This window comes from Numenius arquata, chromosome 9 (assembly GCF_964106895.1).
Source record: "Numenius arquata chromosome 9, bNumArq3.hap1.1, whole genome shotgun sequence".
Classification (NCBI taxonomy): Eukaryota; Metazoa; Chordata; class Aves; order Charadriiformes; family Scolopacidae; genus Numenius; species Numenius arquata.
In genome coordinates, this window is record NC_133584.1 from 182,235 (window position 1) to 198,933 (window position 16,699).

The 16,699-nt window shown below is 65.1% G+C and overlaps 3 protein-coding genes across 6 annotated transcripts in view; all 3 read left to right on the top strand.

The window, feature by feature from the left end:
- Positions 1-1,227, top strand: part of AP2M1 (adaptor related protein complex 2 subunit mu 1) — a 28,035-nt gene extending 26,808 nt beyond the window's left edge. For all 3 annotated transcript variants that reach the window (XM_074153957.1, XM_074153959.1, XM_074153958.1), the window contains one exon: positions 138-1,227. In XM_074153957.1, coding sequence (XP_074010058.1) covers positions 138-272 — 135 coding nt within the window. In that variant the 3' untranslated portion in view covers positions 273-1,227. The remainder of the gene's footprint in view (positions 1-137) is intronic.
- A 346-nt stretch (positions 1,228-1,573) lies between these two features.
- On the top strand, positions 1,574-12,193 carry ABCF3 (ATP binding cassette subfamily F member 3). 2 transcript variants are annotated; one of them, XM_074153063.1, is made up of 21 exons: positions 1,574-1,646; positions 1,817-1,964; positions 2,038-2,117; positions 2,488-2,543; positions 4,289-4,386; positions 4,503-4,625; positions 4,885-5,151; positions 5,343-5,423; positions 5,951-6,010; positions 6,332-6,388; positions 6,589-6,611; positions 7,212-7,267; positions 7,396-7,596; positions 7,805-7,881; positions 8,113-8,157; positions 8,490-8,622; positions 9,249-9,337; positions 9,525-9,616; positions 10,170-10,302; positions 10,623-10,710; positions 11,330-12,193. In XM_074153063.1, the coding sequence occupies exons 1-21, from the start codon at positions 1,574-1,576 to the stop codon at positions 11,486-11,488; spliced, it is 2,139 nt and encodes a 712-aa protein (XP_074009164.1). In that variant the 3' UTR covers positions 11,489-12,193. The 2 variants fall into 2 exon arrangements, with proteins under 2 accessions (XP_074009164.1, XP_074009165.1); XM_074153064.1 differs by having other exon boundaries at positions 2,491-2,543.
- Positions 12,194-12,619: 426 nt separating this feature from the next.
- On the top strand, positions 12,620-15,794 carry LOC141468175 (PHD finger protein 13-like). The gene is given in 6 exon segments (XM_074153065.1): positions 12,620-12,661; positions 12,663-12,728; positions 14,259-14,351; positions 14,529-15,117; positions 15,418-15,456; positions 15,568-15,794. Coding segments are annotated over 6 exon segments (1,056 nt in total).
- Positions 15,795-16,699: the final 905 nt, after the last annotated feature.

A 16,699-nucleotide genomic window follows, 5' to 3' on the forward strand; every position in this document is an offset into this window, starting at 1 on the left:
CGGGGAGTCAGGAAGGGAACAGTGGCTCTTGGTGTCCATTTCTAGATGTGTAGCCAAGGGGTCCTCTGGCTCCTGTGTACAGAGAGCATCTACACCTCTGTTCCAACACTCTCCCTTGCCTTTCCCTTTCTCAATAGGTCCCGTTCGCACCCTCTGGGCTGAAGGTGCGCTACCTGAAAGTCTTTGAGCCAAAGCTGAACTACAGTGACCACGATGTGATAAAATGGGTGAGGTACATCGGCAGGAGCGGGATCTACGAGACCAGATGCTAGCCCCAACAGGCGGGCGGGCCCCCTCTTCTCCAAGCCATCCTCTGCCTCTCCTCAGTCTTCAACTACATTCAGAGAAAGCATCTGCCTGACCCCTCTGCGCAGAGTGGAAGACCCTGCAGCTCACCCTGGGCGCGGACTCGCCCGCTGTGCTCGGTTCCCACCCGGGCTGCAGGAGCTCAGAGCCCCGTCCTGCGCAGGGGTGCTGTCAGCCGCCGCTCCCCGTCCCGGGGTGGGGAAGGGCTAGTCTAACTCCCATCCTCTCCTGATCTTTCTAGGGAACGTCCACCATTAAACTCCTCTTCTGTTGGTGTCTCACTACTTGCATCATATCCTAGTATTTTTGAAGTTCTTGTGCATATGTACTCGTAGAATAGACCTAAACATAGACTGGACAAATCAGAGTTGAAGTTACCCTGGCTTCTGTACTAGCTGTTGCTGTTGTGGTAGATGTTGCTGACCAGTCCGAGGTGTGCGGGGGGGTGAGTGTGTGGGCCCCCCCCAGGAGGGTAGGCGGTGGGCTCACCGTGCCTCACCACCACCTTCTATTACTTGCAAAGCCGTCAGTGTAGAGTCCTGCCGCGGGAAGGTTTGTGACCAAAAAGGATGAGGGTTTAGACTCTTGCTGGTGTGTAGGTGGGCGGCGCAGCATTTCGGGTCCCTGCAGCACCGGCCCCCGCCGGCTGCGGCCCCTCCCTCCCTCCTTCCCCAGGGAGCGGGGAACGGGCCCCCCTCCCCGTCCCGGGGGACACAGCCGAGCTCCGGGGGGCGAGCGGGGTCTGTCCCGGGGGACCGAGATGCGGTCGGCAGTGAGAGCCCCCGGCCTGTCCCCCCACCCAACGCTTCTGGGCCGTAGGAATGCTGCCGCCGCCCCCAGCCCCGCTTCTGGTAGTGTGGTCTCCATTTTGTACACTTTGTGATTTGTCCAGCGCTCAGCCTAATAAAGTGTGTAGAACGGAGTCGCTGCCCGTGCTGCTCTGTGGGGCGGGAGGCGGCCGGGGATGGGGGAACCGGCGCCGCTTTGGCCTCCCGCGGTGCCGGCGCTCCCCGGGGAGCGGAGGGTCCCTGGGCCGGGGTGGGGGTGGGGGGGGCGGATCTCGTCCGGCTCCCGCCGCCCCGGGCCCGAGCGGCGCCGCCACCGCGCAGGCGCGTCCGCCCCCCCCCCGGCACTGCGCTTCCCGTCGGCCCCCGCGCGCATGGCGGCCGCCCGCCTCCTTCCCGGCAGCCCCCGCGAGCGCGCCGGCCCTTCCGCCCCTCCGCGGGTGCGGGCTCCCGGCGGCGGCCGGGCCCCGCTGCGCCCCGCCATGGCGTCCTGCGCCGACATCCTCCGCAGCGAGTTCCCCGACCTGGACGGCGAGGTCTTCGCTTACGTGACGGGTGAGCGGCGCCGCGACGGGCCTCCCGCCCCCCCCCAACCCCGCCGCATGTCGCGACAGGCAGCCGGGGAAGGGAGAGCGGGCGGGTGCCCCCTGCCGGCCTCGTTGCGACAGGCGGCCGTCCGTCGCGACAGCGGCGGGGTGCGCATGGTCGTGTCCGTGTGCCCGCAGGGATCCTGCACGGCGGCGGGGCCGACTTCGAGTCGGTGGACGAGCTGGTGGAGGCGGTGGGAGAGCTGCTGCGGGAGGTGTCGCAGGACGCCAAGGACGAGGGCGCCATCAGGGAGATCTGCCAGCGCCTCTTCAACACCCTGCAGATGTAAGGGCCCCCCCGCCGCCCCCGGGCCCCTCACCCCCCGGTCTCCCCTCACTCTCCTCCTCCTCTCCCGCAGGGACGAGGGCCGGGCCCAGCGCTGCAGCCAGGTGCTGCTGGACGCCCCCATCCAGCTCTCCCAGATCACCGATGGGTACGGTGAGTGACACCCACCAGAGACCTCCAGCCACACGCCGTCCCCCCGCCGCAGCTCCCGTCCCGCTGTCGGGGTGGCGATGACGGGCCCGGGGCGTTCCATGTGCGCTCGCCTGGCCCTGGGGAGCCGTTCCCTGCGCGCCATGGGCTCCCCCTTGCAGCTGCGCCCCTTGTTCTCTCCCTGCTGCTGAGCCGCGGCCAGCAGCACCTGGCTCACCACAGGGCGGGCGGGGGTGGAAGGAGAGGAGCCACCCTTTGGTCCCATCGGGAGAGGGGACCGTTCTGCCTGGTCATGGGCAGCCCTTAAGGCAGCTCTTGGTGGGGTCTCCCTGGAGCGTGGGGTCGCCAACCCAAGCCCACTCTCTCGTTGCAGCAGACGCCGGCGTGGACCTGCTGCCGGGGCTGCTGCTGAAGAGGGGACAGACCTCGGTGAGTGGGGACCCTGCCCGCCTTCCTAAGCCCACAGACGTCTGGGGCTGCAGGTGTCCTACCTGCTCCGGCCACCTCACCCTCGGGGGGCAGCCGGGACAGATGGTCGTCGTGGGTGGGGAGACAGCTGCGGGGGAACTGCTCCTCCTCGGCAGGTTCACTGCAGTTTGGGAAACTCATGACCTTGCTCTGGTGAAGAGACTCAACAGGCGTTAATGGCTTATTAATTTGTTAAGTTATATTTTGCCATAACTTCTTAATAAAAGTGTGGTTGATGCAGTTGGTGGTGCTCAGAGTGCAGCTTCTCTGACTTTCACAAGGACCTTTGGCCTCTACAGTGAGTGAGGCCTTTGATTGAGGAACTAGGTTGTACCAGGGTGATGTCTTACCATATGCAGTGGGAGATAAAATCCTGGCTAATGGTTAGATGCTGGATGTTACGGGTGGGGAGTTAGCGCGGAACAGCTGTTTTCCAGAGCTGCTGTGGGGAGGTTGTAAGCCCAGCTTTGAAAATGGCTGTGGGTTGTTGTGGTTTGAGAAATAAGATGAGGAGTGGAGAAGTCTGGAAGCGGTTACGCTCTGTGATCTGGAGGAAAGCGGAACACCTTTGCCGATGACATGCGTAGCTGCTCGGGGGGACCCGGCTTTCCCTCTGCGCTGGATCTGCCGAAGTCTGAGCACGGGGAGAGGCGGTTGTGCGTCTGCAGAGCAAGGACAGGGTGGGCAGTCTCTCTGCCAGGCTGGTGTCTCGTAGAGCTCTCCCTTCCTGGGGTAACGTGCTGAGGATGAGAAACCCTCGCCTGGAGGCCAGGACCTAACATGGTCCCCATGTGTCTGAAAGGGAGTCTTAAGCGAAAGTTGGCGGCTGTTGCTGGTTTCGGCATTGGAGTTGCTGCTGCTGGGTTTCCTCTCTGGCTCCCGTGTCCGCAACTCAGAAAGGATCTTCAGGAAAATTGGAGACGATTCAGAGAGGGCCTCGGGAGGCCTCTGAAGTTCTGGAGGACAGGTCTTATGGGGAGACTCGGGGAGCTGGGTGTAGTTTACAGAGTGACTCAGTCTGTCTGTAGGTACGGGGTCGCAGCTCCAGTAACAAGACGCTGTTCAGTCTAGCGTGCAGGTCTGCAACGTGCGCCAGTGGCTGTGGAGTTGCCTAGAAATATCTAGGAGTGTTCTTGGTCAGCCACAAATATTTGACTTGACGCAGGAATCAGCTGGAGTGGGCTGAGAGCCTGGCCAAGACCAGAGGCCGGGTTAAAACGCTTGGCTTCTTCTTGCTTTCAGGTTTAATTAAATGCTTTTTGTCTTTGTCTTGATTGATCCACTGCGTAAGCGGAGTTTGTTCCACACTGGCTAAAGTTAAAATGCCTGGTGGTCCAGGAGGAGGGTGGGTGTCGGGTCCAGTGGAGGAGGCCCTGGGGTGGCAGGTTGCTGCTGTTGAGGTGACTTGGCTCCCTGGAGCTATAGCAACTGGCCGCATGTCAGGGTCAGCCAAACCCTCTGCCCTGCTGAGGCAGAACTGCTGTGTGTGAGCAGCTGATTCAGGACTTGTTCCTGAAGTGATTTCCTGGCCTGATCAGCTTCTTTAAAATGCGCTTGAGTCTGTCCCAGCTCCCCTGTCCTACTTCCCTCCCTTCCTTCCTTCCGGGTGTGAGGGGTTGATTGATCTCTTCTCTCCTGGAGTTGGGCTTGTGGGGCTTTTGCTGAAGATGCTCTCTCTTCTTTAAACTCGCTGCTTTGTGCCCCAGATGGTGAATGCCAAGAAACTGGAGAAGGCAGAAGCCAGGCTGAAAGCCAAGCAGGACAAGAGGATGGAGCGGGATTCCCTGAAGACATCTGGGCCTCTGTGAGTACGAAGGCTGCCTCAAACATCCCCATCCCGCTCCGCCGAGCGTGGCTGGGGTCTGGCTGTACCAGAGCTTTCCTGTTGAGCCCCCTCCTCTGTCTTCTGCCTGCCCGCAGGGTCCTTGAGGAGGCGTCTGCCAGCCAGGCTGCCAGCAAGAAGGAGACTCGCATGGAGTCATCAGGCAAGAACAAGTCGTACGATGTGCGCATCGAGAACTTCGACGTGTCCTTCGGTGAGCGGTGAGTGTGAGTGGGGAGGTGGGACAGATCTTGGCCGGGCCTTGGCCTGTGGGTCACTGCGACTGGCCCGGAGAGTGGCTGGGAAATAGCAGCGGGAGTGGGAAGGGTGAGGAAGGAAGGTGGGCACCTGACCCTCTTGGCTTTGGGCAGGAGAGGTCTGTGATGGCCCCAGCACAGCGCGGAATGTGCTTGGGGCAGGTGGCTGCCGGTATTTCCCTCCCCATGGGGCAGCCCCGACCTGCCCGTCCTCTCGCTTCAGTGTCCTGCTGGCAGGAGCAGACCTCAACCTGGCCTTTGGTCGGCGCTACGGGCTGGTGGGCAGGAACGGGCTGGGCAAGACCACGCTGCTGAAGATGATCGCCAGCCGGAGCCTGCGCATCCCCTCGCACATCAGCATCCTCCACGTGGAGCAGGAGGTGGCGGGGGATGAGACGCCGGCGCTGCAGAGCGTGCTGGAGTGTGATACCACCCGTGAGAGCCTGCTGCGGGAGGAGAGGGCCCTGACCGCTAAGATTAATGCCGGCAGGTGAGGTGCTGCCGCTGGGTTCCCAGCCCTTCTGTGGCTTCTGGACTGCGAGATCTCGTTCTGAGGTCTCTCCCTTCAAAGGGAGGGCTCCAGCAGGGCTGGGCTGCCTCTTGCCTGGGGAGATCAGCCTCCGCCAGCACCCAAGCCCCAACCCTGGTCAGTCCCACACGCTCCTCTCTGTCCTGCCCCAGGGGAGAAGGGACAGAAGGCGCCAGGCTGTCAGAGATCTACGCGAAGCTGGAGGAGATCGAGGCAGACAAGGCCCCGGCAAGGTGAGACAGCCCTGTGGGCACCGCTGCCTGTTGGTGTGGGCAGTGGTGTGGGGCATGGAGGGGTGATGCTGTGGCCCTGGGATCCAGCTTGTGGGGACAGGGCGCTCCCCCTGCTGCTCTTCTTGTCTGTTCTGTCACATCTCTGCTGCCTTAGGAGTAGTTGAGCTTCTCCTGGAAGCTGGAGAGATTTTGCCCCAAGTGGCTTGCAGTGTTGCTGCTGCTCCCTCAGACATCCTCAGGTTTCTGGTGGTCTGGGGAATTTTTCTAGGATGTTGTTGGCAGTGACTCTCTTCCTGGCCAAAGTGGTGAAAGCTTCTTGCAAATCTCCTGGGACTTCATGTGGATGCTGTGCTTTGTGGGGCTGCGTTTCCCAGCCAAGCGCTGCTCTTGTGTGTGCGGGGCAGTTTTCCTGTGCCGGAATGGCCTTAAACCAGGCAGCAGAGTCCCCGTGGTGGGACCAAGGCCTCAGGCTGTGCTCCACAGCTGGATGCTGGAGCTGGGTTCCAATTCTCTCTTCTTTTCCCTAGGGCGTCCGTCATTCTCGCCGGACTGGGCTTTAATGCAAAGATGCAACAACAGACAACCAAGTAAGTCTCCAGGTGCTGGGCATCGAGACAGAAACAGGTCTGGGGAGACACCCCCAGGCACTGCTGTGGCTGTGAGGGAGGGGAGTCCTGGGGAAGGGTGAGGGTCTGTTCCTGCCCTTCCAGTGCCGACTCCTGCCCCGAGGGAGCCAAGCCGCCTGCCTGCTGGACCATGGCTCTTGTGCTGTGGTCGAGGTCTCTGCAGGGACACACTGTCTCTGGGCAACAGCAGAGCTGAGAGGGGGAGCAGGGAGCCTGGCAGGCGAAGGCAGAGTTGTTGTGTGTTAAGTGGTGACCCCTCTCTGACACCTCTTCTCTCTGCAGAGAGTTTTCCGGAGGCTGGAGAATGAGACTGGCCCTAGCCAGAGCCCTGTTTGCCAGGTTGGTGTCCAGCCTTCATGCCATGGGGCTACTCCCCCTTGCTGTCCGTTCTGTGACACGCAGGGGTGCTGCCTGGGGGTGCTCATGGCTCATGGGGTGCGGAGCACTGGAGGCGTCACAGCTCTCTGCGTGTGGTGAAACACGCTCTGCGCTGCCCTGCGCTCGTTTTGCTTCTGATACCCGTGTCTTCTTTATCCTAGGCCAGATCTCCTGCTGCTGGACGGTAAGTCGATACTGTGAGTCCCCTCCGACTCCGTGGCCAGGCCTGTCTGTGCCCTTGCTGGGGCTGGGGACACGCCGTGGCCTTTATCTGCCCGCCCAAAATAGCCTGGTGTGACGGGGCGGTGCTGGCAGGGCTGTGGGTGCTGCGGGGAGGTGCTGGGGCAGCCCCCCTGGCTGCCCGCAGCAGAGCTCTGCCCCATCGCCCGGCTGGGGGTCTCTGCCTGTCATCGTGCCCCAGGCAGTCCCTTTCCCTCGCCTGTCCCTGGCTGCCAGCCCATCTGGGGGGTCCCTTCACCACAGGGGGTGACCCCTGCCCTGGGCTGGCTCCATGGGGAGGCGCCCCCCTTGGCTGAAGGGTTTGTGCGAGGGGCTGCCGCTGGGCACCAGTGCCCGGGTACCAGTATGGAGGGAGGGGAGCATCCCCGGCTGAGCCTCGGCCCCTGCCCACCCCCCCGAGCACACCCCACGAGTTTGCATGCCCTCAGCTGTGGAGTCGGGTCCCCACGCAGGGTCTCTTCCTCCATGATGCCTTTCTTGTGTAAAAAAGCGTAATCCTGCTGTCCCCGTCCCCCCTGACCTCCGTACCTCTCCCTTCCCTCAGAGCCAACGAACATGCTGGACGTGAGGGCCATTCTGTGGCTTGAGACCTACCTGCAGGTGAGGGGTGGCAGGAAGCCCCGGGACAGAGCGAGGGAGGGAGAGTCCTCCAGGCTGGTGGGTGGTGGGACCAAGCCCCGCATCCTGGCTTGGTGACGCTTAGGCCTCCCTCTGGCTGTCTCCTCCAGACCTGGCAGTCGACCATCCTCGTGGTGTCCCACGACAGGAACTTCCTGAACGCGGTGGCCACAGACATCATCCACCTGCACTCGCAGCGGCTGGACACGTACCGCGGGGACTTTGAGAACTTCATGAAGATCAAGGAGGAACGGCTGAAGAACCAGCAGCGAGAGTATGAAGCCCAGCAGCAGTACCGTGAGCACATCCAGGTACCAGGAGAAGTCAGCAGTGCTGCAGCACTCTTCCCCCAGCCTTCTCCCTCTATCCATGCTTCTAGTGAACCTCCCAAGCCTCCCTGCTTCCAGGGATCTCTGCTCTTGGTGGTTTTGCTGCTGTTTGGTCTTTCAGCAGCCTGTGGGTCGCTCTGTGGTTGCAGGAGGCCTGGCAGCAGCGCTCTGAGGCTTTTCTCTCTTGCAGGTTTTCATCGACCGCTTTCGCTACAACGCCAACCGGGCGTCCCAAGTGCAGAGCAAGCTCAAGCTGTTGGAGAAGCTGTGAGTGCCTGTCCTGCTCCTCGCTGGTGGTGGGGAGGGGGCAGTGGATGGGGGCTCCCAAGGCGCCTGGTGATACCAGGGTGGTTTGGACTTTGCAAGGTGCTCTGTCTCTGGCCCAGAGGCTTTGGCCAGGACGAGGCGTTGCAGAACTGAAGGGTCTGTCTGGGCTTCTGGTGGGGGAACAGACCCCCAGTAACAGGCACCGTGGTTACCTGTCTCCTCCTCTTGCAGGCCAGAGCTGAAACCTGTGGACAAGGAGTCTGAGGTCATCATGAAGTAAGTGGCCCCGAGCCCTTGCTTGGAGGGTGCCTGGCTCCGTTTCTGACGTGAGCTCCTCCTGGGTCCTGTCCCAGCCGGGACCACCACCCCTTCCCGCGGGCCAGCCTTACTCTGACAGGGAGCCTAGACAGGCCCCTGCCTTTGTGTCGGGTTCCCTCCTGGGGCCGGGGCTGCAGATCTGTCCCCGCTTCTTGTGACCATCCTTCCCAGAGGCCCTGCGTGGTAGGGAGCCCCCCTTGCCAGCTGGGGGGTTGCAGAGGTTGTCCTGGGGGTCTGGGAGCAGGGTCTCTGAAGTTCTGGCCATCTCTCACCTCTTCCTGCCTTCCCAGGTTCCCCGACGGTTTTGAGAAGTTCTCCCCGCCCATCCTGCAGCTCGATGAAGTGGACTTCTATTACGACCCAAGTCACTACATCTTCCGTGCCCTCTCTGTCTCTGCTGACCTGGAGTCCCGCATCTGTGTGGTACGTGGGGCTGTGGAATAACGGTGGCTGCGAGGGACCTTGGGAGGTCCCTGCTCGAAGCAGGGCCAGCATTGGTGTTAGGTCAGGTCGCTCAGGTCCTTGTCCAGTTGCATTTTGGATGTCTCCAGGGAGGAATGTTTCTCCCATTCCTCTGGGTCCCATTGCAGCATTTGAGCATCCTCATTACGAGGAACATTTTTCCTAATACCAATTAGAAGTTGCGACTTGTGCCTGTTGCCCTTCATCTTTCACCGGGCGCCTCTGAGAAGAGTCGGGGTCCATCATAGTCTGTTAATTAGCTGACAACAGCAGCATGACAACAGGTGGGAGCTCCTGCCACACTGGATGGGCAGCAGAGAGATGCCATTTGCCTGCGATTGGGGCTGGGGCCAAATAATCCTTAGGCTCGAGGGCTGGGGAGGGACCATCCTCTAGCGCTGCTGTCTTTGCTGCTCCTCGGTGACAGAAACGCAGCTTCCAGGTGGCTGGAGCTGCTGGTTTGTCTCTTGTTCTGCCCCGCTCCGCTGCGCCATCGTCCAAGCGAGCTGAAATTCCCTGATCACTGCCCCCTCTCCAACCGACCTTCATGGGTTTCACGTTCTCCACTGCTGCTGCTGCTTCTCTAGGTTGGGGAAAACGGAGCTGGCAAGTCAACCATGCTGAAGATCTTAATGGGGGAGCTGGCGCCAGTGAGAGGGATCAGGCACGCTCACAGGTACTGGGAAGGGCTGGGGCCTGGGGGGAATGGTGCAACTGGAGGGCTTCTGGGGTGTGCTTTGGAGTGGGGGCTGCCTGGGTGACGGGGCTGGGTCCTGCACACCCACCCATATGCCCCCCCTTCCTGCGAGCGCCGTCATCGCGGGGCCTGGTACCAGCTCCCCATCTCTCTCCTCATTCTGCAGGAACCTAAAGATCGGTTATTTCAGCCAGCACCACGTGGATCAGCTGGACTTGAACATCAGCGCGGTGGAGCTGCTGGCGAGAAAGTTCCCAGGTGAGTTTTGGGGATCCCGGGAGAGGCGGGACATCGGGGTCTCCTCTGCCGTGCACAGAGCGCCGGTGATTTGCTCCGCGGCCCTGGGCAGAGGCTCTGTCACCTCCATCCTTCAGGGACTCCGCCTGCTCTGGGTTAAATCCCCTCGCCCGGCCCCAGTTCGGGACACCGGAGTGGGTTGTGCAGGGGCGGTCGGTGGGCTGGGGCTCCCCCGTGGCCGGGTTTTGGGGACAGATGACCTGCTTTCCTGCCGAGCACAGAACAAGCACCGGCTCCCCCTTTCCCGGCTGCCGAAACCTCCCACCCCTGTCCCCACTTACCGGGCGGTGACAGGGAACGGGGGGCAGCGTGTCTTGGGGTCAGTCATCCCCCTGCAGCCCCTGTCCCAGTTGTGTCGGTCAGGTTTTTCCCCCCCAGACTCCCTGCTTGGGAGGGAATGGCCTGGAAGCGGCTGCTGAGTTCCTGCCCAGCCGTGGCGTCCAGCGAGGACACGGCGCTGGGGTCCTGTGTCACCCCAGGCGTGCCATGTCTGTGTTGTGACACGCTCCTGCAGGGAAGACGGAAGAGGAGTACCGGCATCACCTGGGGAGCTACGGCGTCTCGGGGGAGCTGGCGGTGCGTCCCGTGGCCAGCCTGTCCGGGGGTCAGAAGAGCCGCGTGGCCTTTGCCCAAATGACCATGTCCTGGTAATTTTCTCCCAGATGCTGTTAATTTTTGCACGGCTCCATCCCTGGAGCCTGTGTCACCGGGAGGACATGGGCATCTGGGGACTTCCCGCGGAAGCCTTGTCCTGGGGACTTTTGTGGGAAGGGAGGTTGTCACCCAGGCAGGATGGAGTGGAGGGAGGCTGGTGGCTTTCTCCTGCTGCGTTGGGCTCACAGGGGTAAGAGGTGTCCCCGGGGCTGGGCAGGGGACAATGCGGGTGGCTGTGACCTGGTGGAGGTCCCTGCAGCGCGACCAGCCCGGGCCTGTCCCAGTGCCTGCTCAGAGATGTCTTCTCTTCCAGTCCAAACTTCTACATCCTGGATGAGCCCACAAATCACCTGGACATGGAGACCATCGAGGCGCTGGCGAAGGCACTGAACAAGTTCCGGGTAAGGCCTTGGTGGGGTCTCCGGTTGTTCCAGTGCTCCCTGCGGCGCGGGTTCCTGGGTCTGTCAGCCGGAGGGGACGGTCAAACGCCAGCCATGGCTTCCAGTCCAAGACATACCTTGGGAAGAGTCAGTCGTGTTTCTGCCGTAGCCATCGGTCCCGGTGGCTTGTGTCACTTGCTGGCTTTGGCTGAGGGTGGCTGAGAGAGGCAACAGCAGAGCAGAGAGCGCCTTGTCCCCCTTCTTGGCCCAGTCACCTGCACCCTGTGGCTTCTGGTGTGCTGTGTGCGGTGCCCAGCCCTGCCTCGGGGCCTCTCCCTGCTTCCTTCCGCACAATTTGTGGCTGATCTCCAAAGACCCCGCCTCCGGAGACCACCGCCGTCAGCCTTGTTGGTTTGTAGTTGCCTGGGTTGGGGCAGTTTTCCCGTGAAACAGACGCTTGATTGAGGTTTCCTGGGGCCTCCTTCAGCCACCTCTTGGCTGTCACCGGCTCTGCCTGGGCTCTCCATCCCGGCACGTCCCAGGGACCTGGAGACCAGCCCGGCACTTGCCCTCCCTTGTGCTGCGGGTGCCGCCCGCGCTGGCCCCCACTGAGCCCCCCTTTTCCCCCTTCTGTCGGCAGGGCGGTGTGATCCTGGTGTCCCACGACGAGCGCTTCATCCGCCTGCTGTGCCAGGAGCTGTGGGTGTGCGAGAGCGGCGCCGTCACCCGCATCGAGGGCGGCTTCGACCAGTACAGGGACATCCTGCGGGAGCAGTTCCGGAAGGAGGGCTTCCTATGAGGGCGGGGAGCCGGACCGCACTGGGGCGGGGGGCTCAGCCGCCCCGGCTCCATCCCAACGTGCCGAGGCGGGGACCCTCAGCCGTGCCACCGAACTGTCCCCCGAACGGCTCTCCCTCCCCCCAAGCCGGGCATGGGGACGGCGAGGGAGCGGGATCCCGGTGCTGCCGGCCGCTGGGCAGACTGGGAGGACTGTGCCTGGCACTGGGCAGACTGGGAGGGCTGTGCCTGGGGCTGCTGCTCTGTGAGAGGAGGGGAGGGGGTGTCACATCCTGACCCCCCCCCCGGTGTAACTCCGTGCTTTGGAGGGCGGGAGAGGAGCTGTTCTCCCTGTCTCTTTGCTTACCCCTCTGCCTTTTCCTTTCTCGTCGGGTTTTGGCGTTTCAGGGCCGGGCACCGGCCGGGCCCCTCGCACCCGCCCCCCCGAGGCCTTTGCTGCTGAAAGTGTCCCCTGCCCCTTCCCCGGGACGGGGGGGCTCCGCGGCCCGTCCTCCCCCGGGGCCGGTGCCTGCGGTGCCCGGGGAGCCGCAGTCCGACTGCGCCTGGGCCCCCCCTCCCGGCTCTGCTCCCCCTTACCCCCCCCCCCCCCCCGCCTGCCTTCCCCTTCCTGGGGGGCCGCGGCCCCCCCGCCTGCCTTCCCCTTCCTGGGGGGCCGCGGCCCCCCCGCCTGCCGCGGGGTGCGGTGTGAATAAACCCGGGACGCAGCAGTGGGTGCAGCGCTCGCCTTTCCTGGGGGGGCTGCGGGGATTGAATGGGGTGGGTGTCGCGGAGCACAAGGCTGCCGGGGGGGGGGTGTGTGTGTGCTTTAACGGGTCTCACCGAATTAAATGGCCCCCTGGGGTGCGTGGGGAGGCTGGCACCGAGGGGGGGTTGCGTCCCGCTGGGGGACCCTCGTGGGGGGGGCACGGGGTGAGGTCGGCGTTGGGTCTCAGCTGCGGGGGGAGGCGGGGATGCCGGGACCCGGCTGCCCACCGGCGGGGGGTGTCGCGGTGCTGGGAGCCCGGCCCCGTCCGTGGAACCCCGCCCGGAGGAGGCCCCGCCCCCGCCCCGGTGTCCCCGCCCCCCCCCCGGCCGGGGCGGTGTTGGCGCGGCGGCGCGCGGCGGGCGGGGCAGGCCCGGTGCGGCGCGCGGCATGAGGCAGGGCGGGGAGGCGGCGGGCGGGGGGCGCGGGGCAGCTACCCCCCCCCCCCCTCCCGGGGGGCAGCCCCGTGCCCAGCCCCGGCTCCCCCGGCACCGAGGAGGTGAGCGCGGCGGGGGGTGCCCCGGCGGGCGAGCGAGGGGGTGCTCGTGTGTCTGGGGGGGAGGGTGTGGGGGGGCTCCTCCGTGTGTGTGGCTCCTCCGTGGGGCGGGGGGGGCTCCTCCGTGGGGGGGGGCTCGTGTGTGTGTGTGTGTGTGTCTCTATGTGTGTGGGGCGGGGGGGCTCCTGTGTGTGTGTGTGTGTGTGTGCGGCTCCTCCGGGGGGGGGGGGAGGGGGCTCCTCCGTGTGTGTGCGCGCTGGGGGGCTCGTGTGTGAAGGGCTTTGCGGGACGGCGCTCTGTGCCGGCGGGGGGGGGTGCTGTGTGTGGGATGTGTGTGTGTGCGGAGGGCGCTGTGGTTGGGGGGGGGGGGCGGCTTCTGTGTGTGTGTGTCCGAGGGGGGCTCTCTGTGTGTGAGCTGGGGGGGGGGTGTTCGTGTGTGAGCGGGGGGGCTCCTCCGCGTGTATGTGCGCACTGGGGGGGGGCTCGTATGTGGAGGGCTTTGCGGGACGGCGCTCTGTGCCGGGGGAGGCTTCGGAGGGCGGGGGGGGGGGGCTGAGTGTGTGCGGGGGGAGCTTGGGGGGGGGCGCTGCGTGTGTCCGTGTGTGTGTGTCCCCGAGGGGAGCAGTGTGTGTGTGTGTCCGTGTCCGGGGGGGGGGGCCGTGTGTGCGAGGAGCGCTCGGGGGGCTGCCGTGGGTGCGGGCGGGGGGGCCGGCGGTGCCGAGCGGGGGGGCTGCGGGGGCGCGGGGCTGTGCGCGTGCGAGCGGGGGAACCGTTGCGCGCCGGTTCCGGGGGCGGGGGGGGGGTCCCGCGGGGGCTGCTCGGGCGGGGGGGGGGGGGGTCGGTGTGCGGGGGGGGTCGCCGCCCCCACCCCGGCGCCGGTCGGGGCAGGACCGGGAGCGCGGCGCCATCTTGGGAGCCATCAGGTGCCCGGCGCGGGGACGGGCGGCGGCGGCGGCGGCGGCGGCGGGGGGGAGGTCCGGGGGGGCCGCCCCATCCCCGCCCGGTCTCCTCCCCGGCGGGGCACGGCCGCCGCTGCGTTCCCGGTGGGGGGCTCTGCAGCCCGGCCCCGGGGTCTCCCCGCGGTCCCCGGAGCCGCCGGGGGGGGGGGTGTCTCTGCTCCTCCGCCCCCGGCCCCGGTGTCGCCGGCGCTGCCGGACCGCGGGTCCCGGGGGCCTTGTCCCGAGCGGGGCCGGGCTCCTCCGCTGGCCCCGCAGCGGCCGGGGAAGCCCAAATCGGCGGTCGCCATCCCCCTTCTCAGCCGGGGCTGGGGGGGCGCCCCCGGCTCTGCCTCACCGCGGTCCCCGGGTGCCCCGTCGCGTGGTCGCTGTGTCCCCCCCCCCCGCCCCGAGACCCGGGTTTAAGGGGCCGCGTCTGTCCGTCCGGACGATGCCACGGGTTCCGGGGAGGATGGATGCTCGGGTCACTTAAGTCTTAAGTGTTCGTGTGACCCCCCCCGGTGGTCCGGGGCCGGTGTCGCACCCGGCCCGTGGGGGGTGTCGGGGGAGTTTCACGGACACGTGGCGTCTGTTTCAGCCGTGTCAGAAACGCCAGAGAACCGTGGAGGACTTCAACCAGTTCTGCACCTTCGTGCTGGCCTACGCGGGCTACATCCCCTACCCCCAGGAGGTGAGCGGGTCTGCGGGGGGCTGCTCTGCCGGGGGGGGGACGGGGTCCTCTGGCCTCCTGCCCTGTGCGGACCCAGCTCTCCCGGAGCCTGTTTCGCATCCCCAGCCCCTTCCTCCCCACCCCGAACGCCCGCTCAGCCCTGTGTTTCCCCCCCCTCCCACCCCCCCCTGTTTTCAGAACGAGCCCTGGATGCGCGGAGGCAGCATGAGCCCCCCCAACAGCACGGGGAGCACTCAGGACAGCGATGGCTGGGCCTCCTCCCACTCCACCGACAGCCACCTGCTGGGGGAGGACGGGGGGAGCAGGGACCCCGGGGGGGCTGTGGAGAGCAGCCTGCTCCTGAGCTGCCCTGCCTTCCCCGCCGGCTTCTACGGCCTCCGGCCCCCGCAAACCAAACAGAAGAAACCGCCGGCGAAGAAACTGGTTTTGGAGCAGGAGGTGAAGAGGGAGCCGCCGGGCACCGGGGCAGGGCAGGACGGGGCCAAGGAGCCGGCGGCACCGGAGGGACGGGTGCCCCCCGCGAGGGAGCAGCTCTTGGAGCCGCCCCGGAGCCCGGCCGGAGACCCCCAGCCCCGCTCCCTGCTGGAGGAGCTGGTGAAGGAGGAGAAAGACTGGATGGAGGGAGCGCAGGGTGTGGAGAAGGCAGCGGGAGACGATCCACAGGAGCAGGGACCCGGCCCCGGGGGGAGGAGAAGCCCCGGTTCTTGCAGCGCCTTGGACCAAAGCGAAGGGGAGGACGGGAGCGGAGGGAGCTCCCAGCTCAGCGGTGAGTGTCCCAGGCGCCCCGAGGGCCCTGCTCTGCCGGGGCCCAAACGCACTCCCTCTCTCAGCTGGGGCCACCCAGGGAGGGCTTGTGATGGCCCCAGCCTTTCCCAGCACAGGGGGTGCCCTGGGGACCCGGGAGGACTGAGGAGCCGCGGGCAGGGAGCCGGCTGCCCCGTGGGAGCCCTGTTCCACAGAGGGACCTGAAATGTGTCCGAAGTGGGGTGCAGGGACACCTTGCTCATCTCATCTTTATTTTTTTCCTTTCTCTTTTTTCTCCCCCCCCCCCTTTTTGCAACTTCAGCAGTCGATTTCGCAGCGGCTCCCAACACCAAAGCAGAAGGTGAGTGGGGGGCTCTCCTGTCTCACACCAGTGGAACCGGCTCGTTCGGCCGCAGCCGGGCCAGTGGCCGGTGAGGTGGTTTGTGACCGGTGTCTGTCTCTCCCCGGGCAGAGGATGATGCCTGGGACCTGATCACCTGCTTCTGCCTGAAGCCCTTCGCCGGGCGGCCCATGATCGAGTGTAATGAATGCGCCACCTGGATCCACCTCTCCTGTGCCAAGATCCGCAAATCCAACGTGCCTGAGGTTTTCATCTGCCAGCGCTGCCGCGACGCCAAGCAGGAGATTCGCCGCTCGAACCGAGCGCGGACGGTGCCCCGCAAGCGCTTCTGTGACTGACCCCCCCCGGAGCAGGGAGGCCGGGGGTCCCCTTTTTAATCGGAAGACCGTAGCCCCGTTTGGCTAGACAATCAACGCGGTGGTGGCTGGGGAGGGGCTGGACTGTCCCCCTTGCGCTTCTGACTGCTGGAAGCTGCCCCCTGCGTCCTCCCTGGGGGTCGTGCTGGCCACGGAGCTGGGTTTCCCCAGGGTGCCGGGGGGAGAGGAGGGTGGTCCAGCCTCAGTGCCTTTCCCCGGGGCAGCCGAGGAGAACCTAGTCCTAGTAGTTTTTCTGTGGTGTGGTGGAAGCTTACACTTATCCCGAGATGTGACTCCCCTTCCTCCTTTTTCCTCATCGTTTTTCCTTTTCCTTGCCCCAGACCTTCAGGTGGGCTGCCATGGCCAAGCCTCAGTGACCCAAGTTCTCCTCCGGCAAGTAGGTGCAGCCCAGGGGAGCCCCTCGGTGTAGTGTGCGGCTCTCTGGGGAGGGGGCACCGGTCCTGGGGCAGACTGGGGCTCTGCGTCTGGGGGCTGTTGGTGGAGCGTGCATCTGTGGTTCGTCGGCCTCATAGGCTGCACAGGGGAGGTCCTTCCCCTGCCCGTGGTGCTCCTGGCTTCTTCGTTGGCTGTGCCCGTGGCCCCGCGGTAGTCCTGTTGGGCCAGGAGCAGCAAAAGCATCCTCCGGCAGATGGTCACCAGGGCTCTCCTTGGGTCGTGTTCTCCAGTTGCACCGAGGTCTCTGGTGTGAAGGAGGTGGGATTCCCGGCAGGAGATTGAAGTTCTCCTCAGGGCTGGGAGCCCGTTGGAAGGGGAACAGGAGAGTGCTCTGTGGTTTTCCATGTTTCCCAGTTTAAACCAACTGCGGCTTGTAGCCCGTGGCCATCTCCTGACTGCAGGGCTCTGGTGGAGCATCTGCTTCAACACCA